Source organism: Pelobates fuscus, chromosome 7, assembly GCF_036172605.1.
Source record: "Pelobates fuscus isolate aPelFus1 chromosome 7, aPelFus1.pri, whole genome shotgun sequence".
Classification (NCBI taxonomy): domain Eukaryota; kingdom Metazoa; phylum Chordata; class Amphibia; order Anura; family Pelobatidae; genus Pelobates; species Pelobates fuscus.
The window spans coordinates 184,176,522-184,193,818 of record NC_086323.1 but is presented as its reverse complement, the minus strand read 5'-3'; the positions used below and the strand labels follow the sequence as shown (position 1 = coordinate 184,193,818).

Genomic DNA, 17,297 nt, shown 5'->3' with positions numbered 1-17,297 from the left:
ATATCTGCCAAGTGACCCTATGTAGGAGGAACAGTCCCTATTCTGCTCTGTGTCAGTGTGTATCAGGGATCATTAGGATAGGTGTCAATCCATATCTGCCAAGTGACCCTATGTAGGGGGAACAGTCTCTATTCTGCTCTGTCAGTGTGTATCAGGGGTTTTGAGGACAGGTGTCAATCCATATCTGCCAAGTGACCCTATGTAGGGGGAACAGTCTCTATTCTGCTCTGTGTCAGTGTGTATCAGGGATCATTAGGATAGGTGTCAATCCATATCTGCCAAGTGACCCTATGTAGGGGGAACAGTCCCTATTCTGCTGTGTCAGTGTGTATCAGGGGTTTTGAGGACAGGTGTCAATCCATATCTGCCAAGTGACCCTATGTAGGGGGAACAGTCTCTATTCTGCTCTGTGTCAGTGTGTATCAGGGCTGGGCTTTGAGGACAGGTGTCAATGTTAGGTGATTTCTGCCCTTTATGGATTAAAAGCAGACTCTGCATCAACTGTGCAATTTTCCATGGGAGTTTTGCCATGGATCCCCCTCTGGCATGCCACAGTCCAGGTGTTAGTCCCCTTGAAACAACTTTTCCATCACTATTGTGGCCAGAAAGAGTCCCTGTTGTTTTTAAAATTCGCCTGCCCATTGAAGTCAATGGCGGTTCGCGAACATTTGCGGAAGTTCGCGTTCGCCGTTCGCGAACCGAAAATTTCGGGTTCGCGACACTATTTAGGTGACAAGGGTGGGCCAGTCGGGCTAGATGGTGTTTTTAACACTACAGGGTGAATGAACTCAAGTAACATTGTAAAGAAGAGTGGGCCAAAATTCTTCCATAACAATGCGAGAGACTGATAAAAATCATACAGAAAATTACTACTTTTAAGTTATTGCTGGTTCTACAAGCTATTGAATCGTGAGGTATACTTAGTTTTTCACAAAGGGCTTTTTTGCCTTTATTTTTGTTAAATAAATCATGAAACAACAATGCATTGTTGTTCATCTGAGGTTGTATTTACCTAATTTTAAGACCTGCTAACGTAGAGAAGATTATTATGTCCTAATATGCACCACCATAGAATTCAAAGAGGGTGTAGTTTATTTTGCCAATAACTGTATACACTCCCACCCCCAATCCAGTAAAAAAAAACAAAAAAAAAAAAACTTTTTTTCATAAACATATGTTCAGTGATGCAACAACTAATTCTTATTTGAGGAGTAGTATACTTAGGGCATTAACAGGCAACCTTTAGCACTCCACATATTGTGGAGTACAACACCCATAATGCTCTTACATCCATAAAGCTGTCAAAGCATCAGGGGAGATGTAATTCACAATATCTGGAGTGACGAAGGTTGCCAACTCTTGACCTAGGGAAGATTGTAAAACAGTGCATCGCTGACAGTATAATTTATAGCACATGTAATGGTGTTTATATATTAAAACTATACCTCTGAATATATAGAAGTCTCAATAGAAACAGCACAATTGAAAATGATGTCAGATCACCCTTATAAGAATACTATAAAATATATTATAGGAGGTGATTTGAGTATATCGATATTTCTTTTGGAGGTTTTCAAAACAAATATTAATGCATTTATAAATATTGTTCTATTAGCTTCACAAAATAAATAGACTATATTTTTAAAGTGCATAATATATCTTTATTGATTAATCTTGAATTACATGCCTTATTTACCAAAGAACAGAAAGAATACCCAAGATCAATACACATTTATATATGCAGAATAATTTAGTAAAATGCAAATAGACATCCCATTCAGGGTGAAACTATGACTCTGCCTTCTCAGGAAAAATCATGCAACCTGAAAAGAGAACAAGAGATCTAAAGTCAGTTAAACAATACAGTTAAAAAAAAAAAAAAAAAAAAAAATAATATTATATATATATATATTTTACGCATACATACAAACAGATTTTGAAAGATCCACAAAATCCATAGATACACTGGCTACCACTGAGAACCAATAGTCTTCCTTCTATCCCTGCATTACAAATAAGGGCACATTGGCTATAAGGTATCATTTTGAATGTTACTCTAAATACAAAGAATCTCTGAAAATATTCATTTTGGACTCGATTTGGTTTCTCTTGTATCATAATGTTTTCGGCTTGATAGCACATTTTACCTACAAAGAGGAGGGCAGCGCTGGGGGGCTAAATTAGCCACCTCGTAAGCCAACCTCTATATGGGGTGGTGAAAGGAGTCTTGCATCGCTGGAGGTACTTTAGTTCACATGTCAAATATAAGTTTGTATTAAAGCTATATTGATGATCTGTTGATCATTTGGAGTGGATCTGTCATTCATTTCCCGTTACATTGAATACTGATAATTATATCAGTCTGACGTTTGCATTTAACTACAGCCAAACTGAGGTTTCATTTTTGGATTTATCATTCAAATCTGATCATTCAATTCAGACTAGTTTGTTGTTTTGGCAACAATCTACTTTTGGCCTCTTCTTGTCTTCCACGTCATTTGACAAAGAAAATTTTAATTGGGCAATTCCCATGACTCCACCGCAATTTTTCCTGTATGGAAGACTCCAGTACTCAATCAATCCTCTTAAAACAGATATTTAGTGAGAGGGGCAACTCTAAAACTGTTCTTGATAGGGCGTGTCCGCACGCTTTGAAAACTAACAGATCCATCCTTCTACAGGGTGGGTCTTCCGGAATTAGAAATTACACCCAAAAACCACTGTTCATTACAGTACAGAGAAATATGCAACATTATGAAAAAAAATTCCAGTTTTGTTTGGGGACTGTAGAATTTAAAGAAGCACTGTCATGCCGAACTTACCTTTCCCCAATCGCCTCTCTCAGGATCTGTTCTTCATTTCTATATCTGCTCTAGTTTTCTTTAAAACATAAGAAAGTCTGCTCCATTTCCTGTGGTCAATTATCACCTTCCTCCTGCTGCTTCATTCGGCGTTCGAACTCTGGCAAAACTACCAAATTTCGTCCTAACAGAAAGAGAACAGTTTGTCCATTTGTGTTAGGACGCAATTTGGGACTTTTGTTCGGATCAGAATATCATTCAAATGAATGAAATTCCCATCCTATTCGTGCCATGGCTGCACCTCACTTGCTGTCAGTCAGGGTAGAGGAAACTGAATAGTCTACCCGTAGATCTGCACATTAAAAAGGTCAGCAGGCAGGGGGACACTTTCACACAGGGAAGGGAGACTGGACAGACCCTGCAAGAACTGAAGAACTGACAGGCAGGAGGGGAGAGCTTTCCTTCCTGTCTGTCTGTCACCCGGGCTGTTCTTGCAGTCAGTATCGTAAGGCAGGCACACTCTATTAGAATGTGCCTGCTACTTCCGTTAGCTCAATATAGGCATTCTATTTTCAAATGAAAATTTTCACAATGAAATTGGCACTTTTATTAATGGGGATTTTAAAGGGAAACGCCACATCCATATAGCAATTCAGCAAGCTGAAGTAGACTATGGGTGTAAAATGCTCATTTAGTTCTCCATTACCCCACCATTTCCAAACTTGCAATAACGCAGATGTTTCCAAACTGCATGTGCAAGCTATTGATTGGATTGTGAATCCATACAGAGGTGGAGACTGCCGGTTTAAATTGAACTTTTGGGAAGTTAAATAGATTTATAAGACACACACACACAGACCTCATGATCATAATAGCGAGTTTGATGTGACATTTCTTTTTCTCCAAGTTTTGATTTGCACTCTTTACTGTATCGTATACCGCAGTGCCTTCATCTGCCCACACTAGCACTGTGGAATTCCTTTGCATGCTCAATTGTAGACTTGGACATTTGCTTTTGTCCGAATTTCCAACCAGAATTTCAGCTATTTGGCAGAAAGACGAATGAACAAACAGAAATTACAAGGAACGAAGACTGAATTGCATGCCCCGTTGGGGCACCTATTAAGATAATTAACAGGGGGGGACACACACACATAGTGTTCTCCTCCAGGTCCAACCTGTGCCCTGCGAGTGTGCGCTAGTAAACTAAACAGGGGATCTAGTGTGACACCACGCCTCCCAGCTCCCACACATTAAAGGGAAACTCCAGTGACAGGAAAACAATCCATTTTCCTGGCACTGCAGGTCCCCTCTCCCTCCCAGCCCCCCATCCCCGGTTGCTGAAGGGTTGAAAAACCCTTCAGGTCACTTACCGTAGACCCTGCCAGTGTCCCTCGGCAGTGGTTTCTTCTCGCCGCCGCTCCTCACAGTCTTTATGTTGGCCGGTGGGCGAGACTGATCCCGCCCACCGCTCCCCCCCTAGGAAAGCATTGGGGAATTGAGCAACGCCAGAGGTCCTCACACAGCGTGAGGACGTCCAACGACGCTCTAGCACAGGTTTTCAGTGCAATAGAGCAGGACGTGCCCGCTAGTGGCTGTCTAGTAGACAGTCACTAGAGGTGGAGTTATCCCTGCAAGGTAATTATTGCAGTTTATAAAAAACTGCAATAATTACACTTGCAGGGTTAAGGGTAGTGGGAGTTGGCACCCAGACCACTCCAATGGGCAGAAGTGGTCTGGGTGCCTGGAGTGTCCCTTTAATAGCGGGTGGGGGCCATAAGTGAAAATTGTCGGAGAGGGACCATAATGATAATGGTAGGGGAGGGGGGTAGCTATTGACACATTCCACCCACTAGGAGAGGTGGTGATCGAAGGAACATGTTATTGCAGCAAGAACTGGAATCATGTTTTACAGACTGCACATCTGCATGATCTGAATGAGAAATATACGTTGAATGCATTTCTTTGATATCCATGGTATTTTGTGTTTCCACCTTCATTTTTTGTGATTAATTTCCACACCCAGTTTACACTGGAGTTGGAACAACAGGGCCCGTTACCCCTTGAGACAAACAACTGCCGCCAGTTGTGTGGTGGCGTTTAGGTCTCTGAGTGGAGTTAGATAGGATTACACTCTTTAATATTCCTTGGTGTCCTGGCATTATGCCATGATACATGTGACATGGTACATGTGGATGATCCACATGACTTCCTCCCTCTAAACTGATTTCTGAACTGTGATTCCAGACACATCCTGTTCAGTGCCATAGTGTGAGTTGCTCTTGTACTTTGGTTTGTTACACCCTCTTAGGATGCTGTGGGCACTAAAGTGTGGTGTTGTTATACGTGACTTGGATATTGGTGTGGGTCAAGCAATACCTTCAAGAGTTCAGTGCCAACTCCATGTGTTTCAATGCAAAACACGCTCATGGTTACATGCTATATTGATGGACCAGGATTTGACTGGCATGGTCGGTTTACCTCCATAGATCATTTCCTGAGATATTAGATGTAGAGGCTAGGTAGGGCATGTATGAATCTTGCCCGTATTAGGAAAAACTTTGGTGTAAATATGCAAATACAATGTTATGCGTACAACTGATTAAGCTTTAGCTCGGTATATATTCATTCCAAGGATTTTGAAATTACAGGAATCATCCTGGAATGCTTGGACATTAATTGTACAGAGTCCCTTTACCTCTGGAACTGATACTTTGTATCCATGCTCTTGGATAAACTTTTGAAGGATGGTACTTATTAGATATATGGGTTTTATAGTAAATATAACTAACAACTATTTTATTTACAGTTATCTTTTTTTTTTTAATGGTGATCCTTACCAACATTGGGGTAATCTGGTTTAGGATCATGGGGGTTAAATTTCAGGAAGTGCCATAATAGCTACTCTGGTGCCTTTGTAGGGAGGTTATTAACATATGTGCCGCAAGCAGTTGGGAGAATGGGTAAACCGTAATGGTTATCTGCCAGCCAATGTTTATGTTTTTATTATTTATGTTTACACAGATCATCTTCTGTGTTTTTGTCAGCACAAGCGGATGTATTTGGATCGTTGAACTGTCCCCCTAGCGAGGCGTTGCGTGGTGACGTAATGACATCGGTGCAGCTCACGCAAGTCCTGGCGGCAGTTATATCATCACAGTGTGTTGCAAGTGGAGATCAAAAAAAACACACACACACACACACACGTTTCATAAATGTTGCACGAAAACTGTTGAAGTTGCCCTTGTGCAACAGTATTAACATAACAAACATATTTAAATTGTCATTTTAATTCAATGGACCCCATCAAAAAATATTTGCAGATACCACCAATTTTACTGTAACAAAAGGACAAAAAGCAAAAAGAAAAAAATGTGGACTTGCATTGAGAAATGGGAGATTTTGGAAACGTTTGTACTTTGTTCTTCAATAAACTTTTATGTAGCACTTAGTGTGCACAACTGCAATTGATAGTGCTGTCCTCATTTTTTCTTTTAGCATATAATTTGTTTACATTGTATTGATTATATTTTACATAAATGACAATTTAAATACGTTTTTTTGCCAAATTACCATTTAGTCATCATCGTCATCATCCTCTGGAACAAAGATATCATGTTCTTCCAGCAATGCAGCAAAGTTCTTGCTGATGAGTGTTCCTACGTATAAAAAGGGTATCACCACCGAAAACACCCTAAGAAGACCAAAACTCACCTGGAAGAGAAAGATGAAAACATTTAGTGTACGTACACATGCATACATATGTGTATTTTCAAACTCCGAACTGCACAGACGGTGAGGTCAAACATGCAATCTAAGAGCAATGAGTAGTAATGCATGGATCATAACAAAGAGTGTGGCTCACTGATAGCGGAGGTAGCTGTGATCTTCTCTCTCTCTCTCTCTCTCTCTCTCTCACACACACACACACACACAGATTGGTTTTATTTAAATGTGTCCATATAACCTTCCTACGTTTGGGAGAGCTGGAGTGGAATCATTTTCTTTGGGGTCCATTGTGGCTGCTCTGCTCCTTCGTGCCCTATTTAGTGATGCCGGGCCAGAGCGATGTCATATTCCAGACCCCAGAATCAATGCAGGGTGCGCGAGGAAGCAGAGCAGGTTGATAGCAGCTCCGTCCCTCGCCGCCTAGACATTCAGTCAGCCTCCTGCCTGCTTCAGCCCTCCATGAGCCTTGAGAGCTGAACTCAAATATCCTAGGCGCCAGGCCATGGCGGCCTTGTGTCTGAGATTTTCTGAGCCCTGGCTTACGCAATGTATAATCATATACTGTAACTAAGTCTCCATTTGTCCTTGTCCTGGGATTTGTGAGCCCGTTCAGCCCCTGGGGTGACCAGCTGCCTGAGATGGAAGGCATGTAGAGCGTAGGTGGCCGGGCGGGCAGAAGCATGAATAGCTGAGGGAGGCAGGCGAGGAACTGTATGCTCCCTCACGCGCGCCCTGCAGTGATGACGGCAGCCGGAATGTGACGTAATTCTGGGCACGGATTACGAAACAGCAAGGGTTGAGCAGGAAGATGATCAGCACAGCCACACTGGACCCCAGGGTCAGTAACAACTCCAGTTCTCTCAAAAACTTAGGGAGGCTGGGTGAGCAAATTTAAATAAACGTGTGTGTGTCTGTCAGTGAGTGTGTGTTTAGGTGACCTGCCTCCATCCATCACATGAGAAAGATGCTTTTAGTCACCCTTTTTCCATCTGGCGGTCTCGCCATAGGGGAGATCATCAATCTTGACAATCTCAGCTGATCCAATGCTTTCCCATAAGAAAGCATTTGGAGACTATTGTGTACGCGCAGCAAAACACGTTGCACCAATCAACATCTCATAGAGATGCATTGAATCAAAGCACCCCTATGTGGAGCATTAAGTGTCTCATTGAAATTGCCAGATGTTGCCTTTGAGATCATATGGCAGCCCAGGAATGCAAATTTTCCCCTACGCGATGCTGTTCTCGTCGCGGCCTGCCCCACCACCATGGCGGCGTTCAATAATGTTTACGATCTCAGCCAATCCAATGCTTCCACCTCATGGGGAGCATTTAGCGCCTCCATGCAGAGCAACAGTGTGCAGCACTTACCCAGGAAGTGCCTCTAGAGGCAGTTACTAGGTGCATCATTCAAGATAGCTATATATTTTTTTATTTTTCAGCAGTTGGGGGACTGCCTAACAGCCCAGGCAGACCACCTGCAGGCAGATGTATGGCCAGCTATTGCGGCCATGTGATCACAGTGGCCTGATTTGCCGCAGGGTGACTGCCTGTTCTGGCAGCTTTGAAGGACCACTATAGTGCCAGGAAAACAAACTCGTTCTCCTGGCACTATAGTTTTAATAGGTTCCTCCCCACCCTTAGAGTCCCCCTCCCGTCGGGCTCTAGGGGGATGAAGGGGTTAAACACTTACCTTTCTCCAGCGCCGGGTAACTCTCCTCCTCCTTCCGACATCATCGGCTGAATGCACATGCGCAGCAAGAGCCGCACACGCATTGTCAGTCCATAGGAAAGCATGCTCAATGCTTTTCTATGGACGTTGGCGTCTTCTCACTGTGAAACAGCCACTAGAGGCTGGGTTAACCCATATGTAAACATAGCAGTTTCGTTTACAGCAGGCAGGGTTAACCCTAGATGGACCTGGCACTCAGACCACTTCATTAAGTGGAAGTGGTCTGGGTGCCTATAGTGGTCCTTTAAAGGTTTAAACGCACAACTTTATATATTTTCATTTGCGCCCCCCCCCATAATATGTAAACTCCAGCCCCCCCCAAATATGTAAACTCCAGCCCCCCCCAAATATGTAAACTCCAGCCCCCCCCAAATATGTAAACTCCAGCCCCCCCCAAATATGTAAACTCCAGCCCCCCCTAAATATGTAAACTCCAGCCCCCCCCCTCCCCTAAATATGTAAACTCCAGCCCCCCCCCTCCCCTAAATATGTAAACTCCAGCCCCCCCCTCCCCTAAATATGTAAACTCCAGCCCCCCCCTCCCCTAAATATGTAAACTCCAGCCCCCCCCTCCCCTAAATATGTAAACTCCAGCCCCCCCCTCCCCTAAATATGTAAACTCCAGCCCCCCCCTCCCCTAAATATGTAAACTCCAGCCCCCCCCTCCCCTAAATATGTAAACTCCAGCCCCCCCCTCCCCTAAATATGTAAACTCCAGCCCCCCCCTCCCCTAAATATGTAAACTCCAGCCCCCCCCTCCCCTAAATATGTAAACTCCAGCCCCCCCCTCCCCTAAATATGTAAACTCCAGCCCCCCCCTCCCCTAAATATGTAAACTCCAGCCCCCCCTCCCCTAAATATGTAAACTCCAGCCCCCCCTCCCCTAAATATGTAAACTCCAGCCCCCCTCCCCTAAATATGTAAACTCCAGCCCCCCCTCCCCTAAATATGTAAACTCCAGCCCCCCCCTCCCCTAAATATGTAAACTCCAGCCCCCCCCTCCCCTAAATATGTAAACTCCAGCCCCCCCTCCCCTAAATATGTAAACTCCAGCCCCCCCTCCCCTAAATATGTAAACTCCAGCCCCCCCCTCCCCTAAATATGTAAACTCCAGCCCCCCCCTCCCCTAAATATGTAAACTCCAGCCCCCCCCTCCCCTAAATATGTAAACTCCAGCCCCCCCATCTTTTCTGTAAAGGTAGGTGGTTGTTTTAGTGGGCAGCCTGTGGCAGTGATTCACAGTTATCATGACGTTCCCCCAGCTCTCTCCCCATGCAGACTCAGTTCGCTGCATTGCGGCTGGCCGGATACGTTTCGGGCGGTCAGTAGCGAGCTGCCGTTCTGTAATAGCCGGCTCCGTTATGGGGGAGTACCGGCAGCCCGGTGCTCGGTGTGACAGGCGGAGCAGTTCTGATTGGACCCCAGGCTGGTGACGGTCATATTAAAAGGGACTTACTTTGTCCGGCTTCGGTAGGAAGGCCCCGTTGCTGGTGGTAATGACCGTCCGCCGGGCCGTGTCAGTGATTGCCGGGGGTTTTCGGTTAACCAGCAGACCTTTCTTCACTCGAACTGCTGCTCTGAGATTCACTAACGACAAAACACCGATGTTCGCCGCCATGTTGGTGAAGGGAGGATACGCTATATATATATATTTTTTTTTTTTTAGTTCTACACACTAAAGCTTCAATGCCTCACTTCCTTACTTGTCATCTCCATAACCAGCTCACAGATGAGAAAAGGGCGATACAGTCGCTGTCTTTCCGGGTCAAGGGTTAACTCCGCCCATCTAGCCACCAAAGTGCCATATCAGCTGCTGCTCCGCCTAACTTATCTGCTGCAATTGGTGTTTGTGAAACTGGCTAACCATGCCCCCATGACGCTGTTACAGTTTCACACCTAAGTGCTTAAGCTCTGTGTGTGCAATGCACCTTAACAAGATTCTGCACATACATATGCATCGTGACTAGATCAATGATTTTTAGTGGTCATGGTGCCAAGGCAGTCTGTATGTGCAGAATTTTTGTTTACATGGTGTTGCACAGATAGAGTTTAAGCACTTGGGCGCCGAAGCTGTAACGCCGTCAGCGTCATGGGGGCACGGTTAGCCATCCGGAACAAGAGTTCCAGGATGTCAATTCTGTGCAAATGTTGTTGCACATTTTGTCAGTCATTGGCCGAGAGTGGTCAGCTGATGCTCTCAGCAAATGAATGGTGACTGGATCTGCTCCAGCAGCTCTGCAGAAACTAGTGGAGCCTGGAAGGGAACATAGTAAGAGGGCATACCATTGCTAAATGGTTTACAAAATTCCTGGGGAACAGCAGGCTTTAGTGATTAGGATGCTTGCAGTAACCCTTTAAGTTAAATGTAATAAACTTTGGATACATGAAAATTTGATGGCAGTCGTACTGTAAAGGAAGGAGGTATATTTTGTGACTGTCACAATGATTAAAGCGGATCTGTCAGTTTTGGAGGTGGGGGGGGGGGGGGGTTCTTTGCGTACATATCGCAGAAATCCCATGAAACTTACATATAAATATTCATTTTGAGCAAATCTCAAATGTCTTTTCACCGGGTGCAGACTATGAGTAACTGTCTCGCATGCTCAGGCATTTACAGTGTCAGAGTTTTCCTCTGGTAATTCGCAGCAAAGCATTGATTGGCCGCAGCGCAGTAGCTACTTATGATCTGCAGCCAACAAAAGTGCAGGACAGAGGTGCCAGACTGCCTCCCCTGCATTACAGAGTGGAAGACTAAGTCACAGTCTTACAGAGTGGAAGACTATGTCACATAATACTTTGACACACAGTTACAGGCAGACAGTCACACACAATTCAGTTAGAGGTAGACAGTCATACACACACACACACACACACACACACACACACACACACACACTCAGTTGCAGGCATACAGCCACACATAGTTACAAGCAGACAGTCACACACACTCAGTTACATGCATACAGTCACACACAGTTACAGTCACACACTGGCAAACCGTCACATACTCTGGCAGACAGTCACACACACAGGCAGACAGTCACATACACAGTTCCCATTATGGGCTGGAAGGGGGGATTGGAGGCAGTGCAGCTCCTGTAGTCTAGTTGTGCAGCAGTTGCCAGCGATCAGCTTCTAGGTGCTTTTAGCTCTGCCCCTGCTGTCATTTTAGCCGTGCCTCCGTCCAGGGGCGTATTAGCCGCGAGGCAAACAAGGCATTTGCCTTGGGCGGCATTTTCCAGGGGGCGGAAAATGTCTAGTGGATGTCTGTTAGTGTGTGTGTGTGTGTGTGTGTGTATGTCTGTTAGTGTGTGTCTGTTAGTGTGTGTGTGTGTATGTCTGTTAGTGTGTGTGTGTGTGTGTCTGTTAATGTGTGTATGTCTGTTAGTGTATGTCTGTTAGTGGATGTCTGTTAGTGTGTGTGTGTGTGTGTGTGTATGTCTGTTAGTGTGTGTCTGTTATTGTGTGTGTATGTCTGTTTGTGTGTGTATGTCTGTTTGTGTGTGTATGTCTGTTTGTGTGTGTATGTCTGTTAGTGTATGTCTGTTATTGTGTGTGTATGTCTGTTAGTGTGTCTGTGTGTCTGTTAGTGTGTGTGTGTGTGTGTGTCTGTGTGTCTGTTAGTGTGTGTGTGTGTGTCTGTATGTCTGTTAGTGTGTGTGTGTGTGTGTCTGTCTGTATGTCTTAGTGTGTGTGTGTGTCTGACTGTGTGTGTGTCTGTTAGTGTGTGTGTATCTGCTAGTGAGTGTCTGTTAGTGAGTGTGTCTGTTAGTGTGTGTGTGTTTCTGTTAGCTAGTGTATGCGTATCTGTCAGTGAATGTGTGTGTGTGTATTTAGAAGGCGGGGCGGGGGAAGGGTTGGGTGGGGGTGGCGCGGGCGGGAGGGGGGCGCCTGAGTTTTGTCCTGCCTAGGGCAGCACAAAACCAGGATACACCACTGCCTCCGTCACTCAATAAGTTCCGCACCACCACTCGGTAAGGTCCGCCCTGCTGCCTTGCTATTTTTTTTCATAGTCCCGGGCTAGAGAATAATGAGATCCTCAACCCAGTACCTGCTTTAGCTCCCTCTGCACACCTGTCACTCGGCCATGTGTGAGCTGTGTAGGTCGCATTGCGCTCCCTGTTGCCATGGTGCTCTGTGCAGCCACCAAGTTCGCATACCATACCATACTAAGGCCAGCCCTGCTTGAACATATGTATTCCTTTTGAAAATAGGAATTAAAAGAAAAATTACAAACCTACTTGTGTGGTGGATATTGTTGTGGTTTAGCCCACTAGAGGTAGTCGTTTCTCACTAATTTGCACCACCTTTTTATTTGCTCTTTACCTCCATTCATAAAACTGCAGCTGCAGGGTATCTAAAAGGACCCTGGAAGGGTGTCCCCGCCTGTCCCCAGATTTATACTGGTGCTGGGATTTGTCAGCTGCACAGCACCGATCTCGCTATAATTGGCTGAGCAACAGGACTCCATTCAAGTAATTATGAAAACAGCCAGTGGATGGTGGTAACATTTCCCATTTTTTATATTTTATTCACACGCAGTCTTGTGTTGGGAATACATATAGAATAGTAAATGAAAGCCCTTTCTGTCCCTTAGAAAATAATATATAATTGTGTGACAGAACACCCTGTCACTTGTTTTATTCCTCTTTAACCCAACAGACTTGGTCCCTTCTCCATTCGGTTGTTTGTACCCCATGTTAATTTCCCAAATGGATATTCGTGTTCTCCTTTTTAAACCCCTCTAATCCAGACCACCCCTGGCTCATTACCTTCAAAAGAAGTGGTAAACTTATATGCTCTCTCTGAAAGGCCGCCATTTGTATGAACGAACACGTGCATTATGGAATAGCGGCCATCTTGTCTGCCGAACACAGGCAGAGGTAATTACGGATACTACAACTCGCGAACCCCGATTAAATTGTACCGCAGCCTGCTCCTCTCACAGACAAGCCAGAAGAGCGCTCTTCGGGGAAAATAATCAATCTTCCGAGGGCAGCATTCGCTCTCTAAGAGCTAGGGAGAGCATTCAGTTTTATTCTCACAGGAGCTCCCGAAAGTTGACTGGCCACTGCCTCTTTCTCCCTGGAACTGTTGTGGGCTATAACCTAGTGGCTGGCCAGAACTTTACCCCTTACACCGAACGGATCTGAGCACTTTTTAGGCGACTTGGGGGTCTGATCCAGGCTATTCTAGGATTTCTAGCATCCTGTGTAATTTGAATGTGTTTTGGGTTTTTTTTGTTTGTAAATTCTGTATGTTTCCCTGTAACTGAGCGATAATTGAGTTACCAGGCTTTGACTCAATTATCTCCCAGACACAGGAACACCTGGAAGGAGCTTGTGCTCTTCTGTATGGAAACCCCATGCTGGGGGGGGGCGGGGGGGGGGGGGTTGTATGAATTATGTGAATAAACCAGATCTGCTCCCAACATTAAGTCTCGACTAATGTATGGGGGAAAAACTATACCAGCTATAACCACTACTGCAGACTGAACTTTGAATGGTATACAAACCCATTAGCTAAATGTGATTTCAAAGGTTTGAAATCTGACCAGTATTATACAGGTATATTTCTGCTTTTAGAAAAAAATTTTTAATTTAAATTGACACTATAGTCACCTGAACAACTTTAGCTTAATGAAGCAGTTTTGGTGTATAGAACATGCCCCTGCAGCCTCACTGCTCAATCCTCTGCCATTTAGGAGTTAAATCCCTTTGTTTATGAACCCTAGTCACACCTCCCTGCATGTGACTTGCACAGCCTTCCATAAACACTTCCTGTAAAGAGAGCCCTATTTAGGCTTTCTTTATTGCAAGTTCTGTTTAATTAAGATTTCCTTATCCCCTGCTATGCTAATAGCTTGCTAGACCCTGCAAGAGCTTCCTGTATGTGATTAAAGTTCAATTTAGAGATTGAGATACAATTATTTAAGGTAAATTACATCTGTTTGAAAGTGAAACCAGTTTTTTTTTCATGCAGGCTCTGTCAATCATAGCCAAGGGATGTGTGGCTAGGGCTGCATAAACAGAAACAAAGTGATTTAACTCCTAAATGACTTGAATTGAATTGAATTGAGCAGTGAAATTACAGGGGAATGATCTATACACTAAAACTGCTTTATTTAGCTAAAGTAATTTAGGTGACTATAGTGTTCCTTTAAATGAAATGAAATAAACCAGCATATTTACCAGCTTACTTGGTAGAAATGGTTTGGGCTTGGAGATATATTCCATAAATGGTGAATGTGAGTATGTTTTTCTGATGGAGAATTGTGGAAAGTTCTGGAAGATTTCCAAGTCAGAATTATTAGCAGAGAACTTCAGTTGGAAAGTAGCAGGGTGTCTGTCTTTGCATTCCTCGTACGTGTTCCCTTAATTATGCTTTGTATCGTCTAATGTTTCCCTGCATTCAAATGGAATTGTTTCCCTTCTGTTTGGTTACCGAACAGATTCTGTGGGGTCCTCTTGTTCGCAAATCATGTTTAGGCTTGGTTGGAAGATTCTGCTTGTCCCATTCTGAACGTGATAAAGGTGAGGCTTGAGTATTAATCTGTGGATAGGTAGTAATTAGAGATGTCCCGAACAGTTCGCCGGGAACTATTCGCCGGTGAACATAGCTTGTTCGCTGTCGCCGCGGCGGTCGAACATATGCAATGTTCGGTCCACCCCCTATTCGTCATCATTGAGTAAACTTTGACCCTGTACCTCACAGTCAGCAGACACATTCCAGCCAATCAGCAGCAGACCCTCCCTCCCAGACCCTCCCACCTCCATGACGAATAGGGGGCGGACCGAACATCGCATATGTTCGCCCGCCGTGGCGACCGCAAACAAGCTATGTTCGCCGGCGAACACTTCCCGGCGAACTGTTTGGGACATCTCTAGTAGTAATGTCTCTTTTTGATATGATATTGGAACACAAGGCTTGTTCATATCAAAGGACTCCTTATCTAAGAGGGAATCAAGAGATATGGCAAATGAGAGAATTAGTTTATACTGAAACCAGACTTATGTGTGACTTCTCACACTTTAAAGAGTAGCTCTGCTGGGGTCCCAACTTCAAAGAATTTAGGTTGTAAGCTCTGACCCATACAATCAAATTAACCCCTTTCAAAATTGACAATACCACCTCTACCAGGCATAACTTTTGTTTTATTGTACCGATCTGAGCGCTTTTTGGATATGTTGAGCCCTCAGATCGGGGTTATTCGGGAATATAATATTTTATGGGGTTATATAAAAATATTCATTTTTGTGGGGTTCCAATGCTGTTGTCATGTATTTTTGTGATGTGTAAAAATTGTATGTAAGTTTTCCTATTTGAGCTCAATTATCTCTCAAACACAATGGCTTGTGTGAAGGAAACCCCTGTGATTTTGTATTGGAAACCTGATGCTAGGGGCACTGCATAAAAAGCAGAGTGTGGCCTAGTAAAGTTCAGATTGCTGCTTTTACCCAATATGACTGGTTGCATCAATTATATTGGGGAAACTCTACACAAGGGGAATACTTTCACTATATTCAGCACATTTGGAATGAGGACTAGTGGAGGATTGAAGGAATAACAGCAATAGACTCACAAACTCGTGACAGTTAGGTTTTCAAAGACCCAGAAATTCAGTTGGAAAAGACAGAAGTTTAGATGTGTCCAGAGTGTTCCTTTAGCCAGGTCTCATTCCACTTTGCTCTTGCTTTTTGACCTCCTTCCTGGCTATCTTAACCCCTTAAGGACCAAAGTTCTGGAATAAAAGGGAATCATGACATGTCACACATGTCATGTGTCCTTAAGGGGTTAAAGAATACCTTATCTTAAGTTTCTTTGCGTCACTAGTTTAAAGTGACCAATGGGATTAGGTGGGTGTACCTTCTTCTTTTGATTGTCTTATAGACTTTGATCAATAGATGGCATTTTAGCATCACAAGAATTTCTCATTATGAAGTCCAACTACCACTTTGTATAAGGGGTTATTGAATTTTGTGATGTGTTTGACGTCACAGTTGTCTTCGATCAAACTAACTGTCAACTTTTTGTCTACTTTTTGGACCATAAAGTATGATTTTGACGAATCTGGACTTTGGTTCAACTTTCTCTTAATTTCTTGTAGTAAAATTCATTACTTAAGTATATCTCTGATATATATGTGGACTGGGCTCCTTGTTGCAGACACTAAAAACTTATCTCGGATCAGTGTTTACATTAGCCTGCATTCTCGAATTTCTTCATGCAATGAATAGAGTTACAGAAACAAAAAAATGTGTCTGTCTTTGCATTTTGTTAAAAAATGGAGTCACATCTCCTAAGTGGTGACTTTACAATTAGAGTTGAGCGGACACATGGATGTTCGGGATTGAGTTTGACCCTGAACTTGACCCCGAACCCGAACCCCATTGAAGTCAAAGGGGACCTGAACTTTTGTGCACAAAAATGCCTCTAAAAAGTCCTGGAAAAGGGCTAGAGGGCTGCAAAAGGAAGTAAAATGGGAGCAAGAGTAGGACAAGTGCCCTGCAAACAAATGTGGATAGGGAAATAACTTAAAATAACATAAAACACCTAAAAAATAAAAATACAGCTGAGTCATAAAATAGCACTAGATGGAATCTTTGATTTTAGCTTTGGAAGAATATAAATGTCTATTCTGCACAAGGTACAGACAAGTCTGGTGGGATCCATGCCTGGTTCGTTTTAATAAACGTGAGCTTGTCCACGTTGGCTGTGGACAGGCTGCGATAACGCCCCCTGCCGTGCTAGACACACGTTTAGACAATACACTGGCTGCAGGGCAGGCCAGCACCTCCAAGGCATAAAGGGCAAGCTCAGGCCATGTGCCTAATTTGGAGACCCAGAAGTTGAATGGTGCAGACCCATCTGTCAGTACATGTAGGCGTGTGCACACGTACTGTTCCACCATGTTGCTGAAATGCTGCCTCCTGTTAAGACGTTCCATATCAGCTGGTGGTGCTGGTTGTTGTGGCATGCTGACAAGGCTTTTCCGCATTTTGGCCATGCTAACCCTGCCTTCTGAGGTGCTGGCGG

General features: G+C 44.0%; 1 protein-coding gene across 1 annotated transcript; it reads right to left on the bottom strand.

Annotated features, from left to right (window-relative positions):
- Positions 1-1,638: 1,638 nt before the first annotated feature.
- On the bottom strand, positions 1,639-10,005 carry SMDT1 (single-pass membrane protein with aspartate rich tail 1). Its single transcript, XM_063427594.1, has 3 exons — positions 9,718-10,005; positions 6,375-6,515; positions 1,639-1,823 (listed from the first exon to the last, which is right to left on the bottom strand). Exons 1-2 carry the CDS (start codon positions 9,877-9,879, stop codon positions 6,378-6,380), a joined length of 300 nt encoding a protein of 99 aa, XP_063283664.1. The 5' UTR covers positions 9,880-10,005; the 3' UTR covers positions 1,639-1,823; positions 6,375-6,377.
- Positions 10,006-17,297: the final 7,292 nt, after the last annotated feature.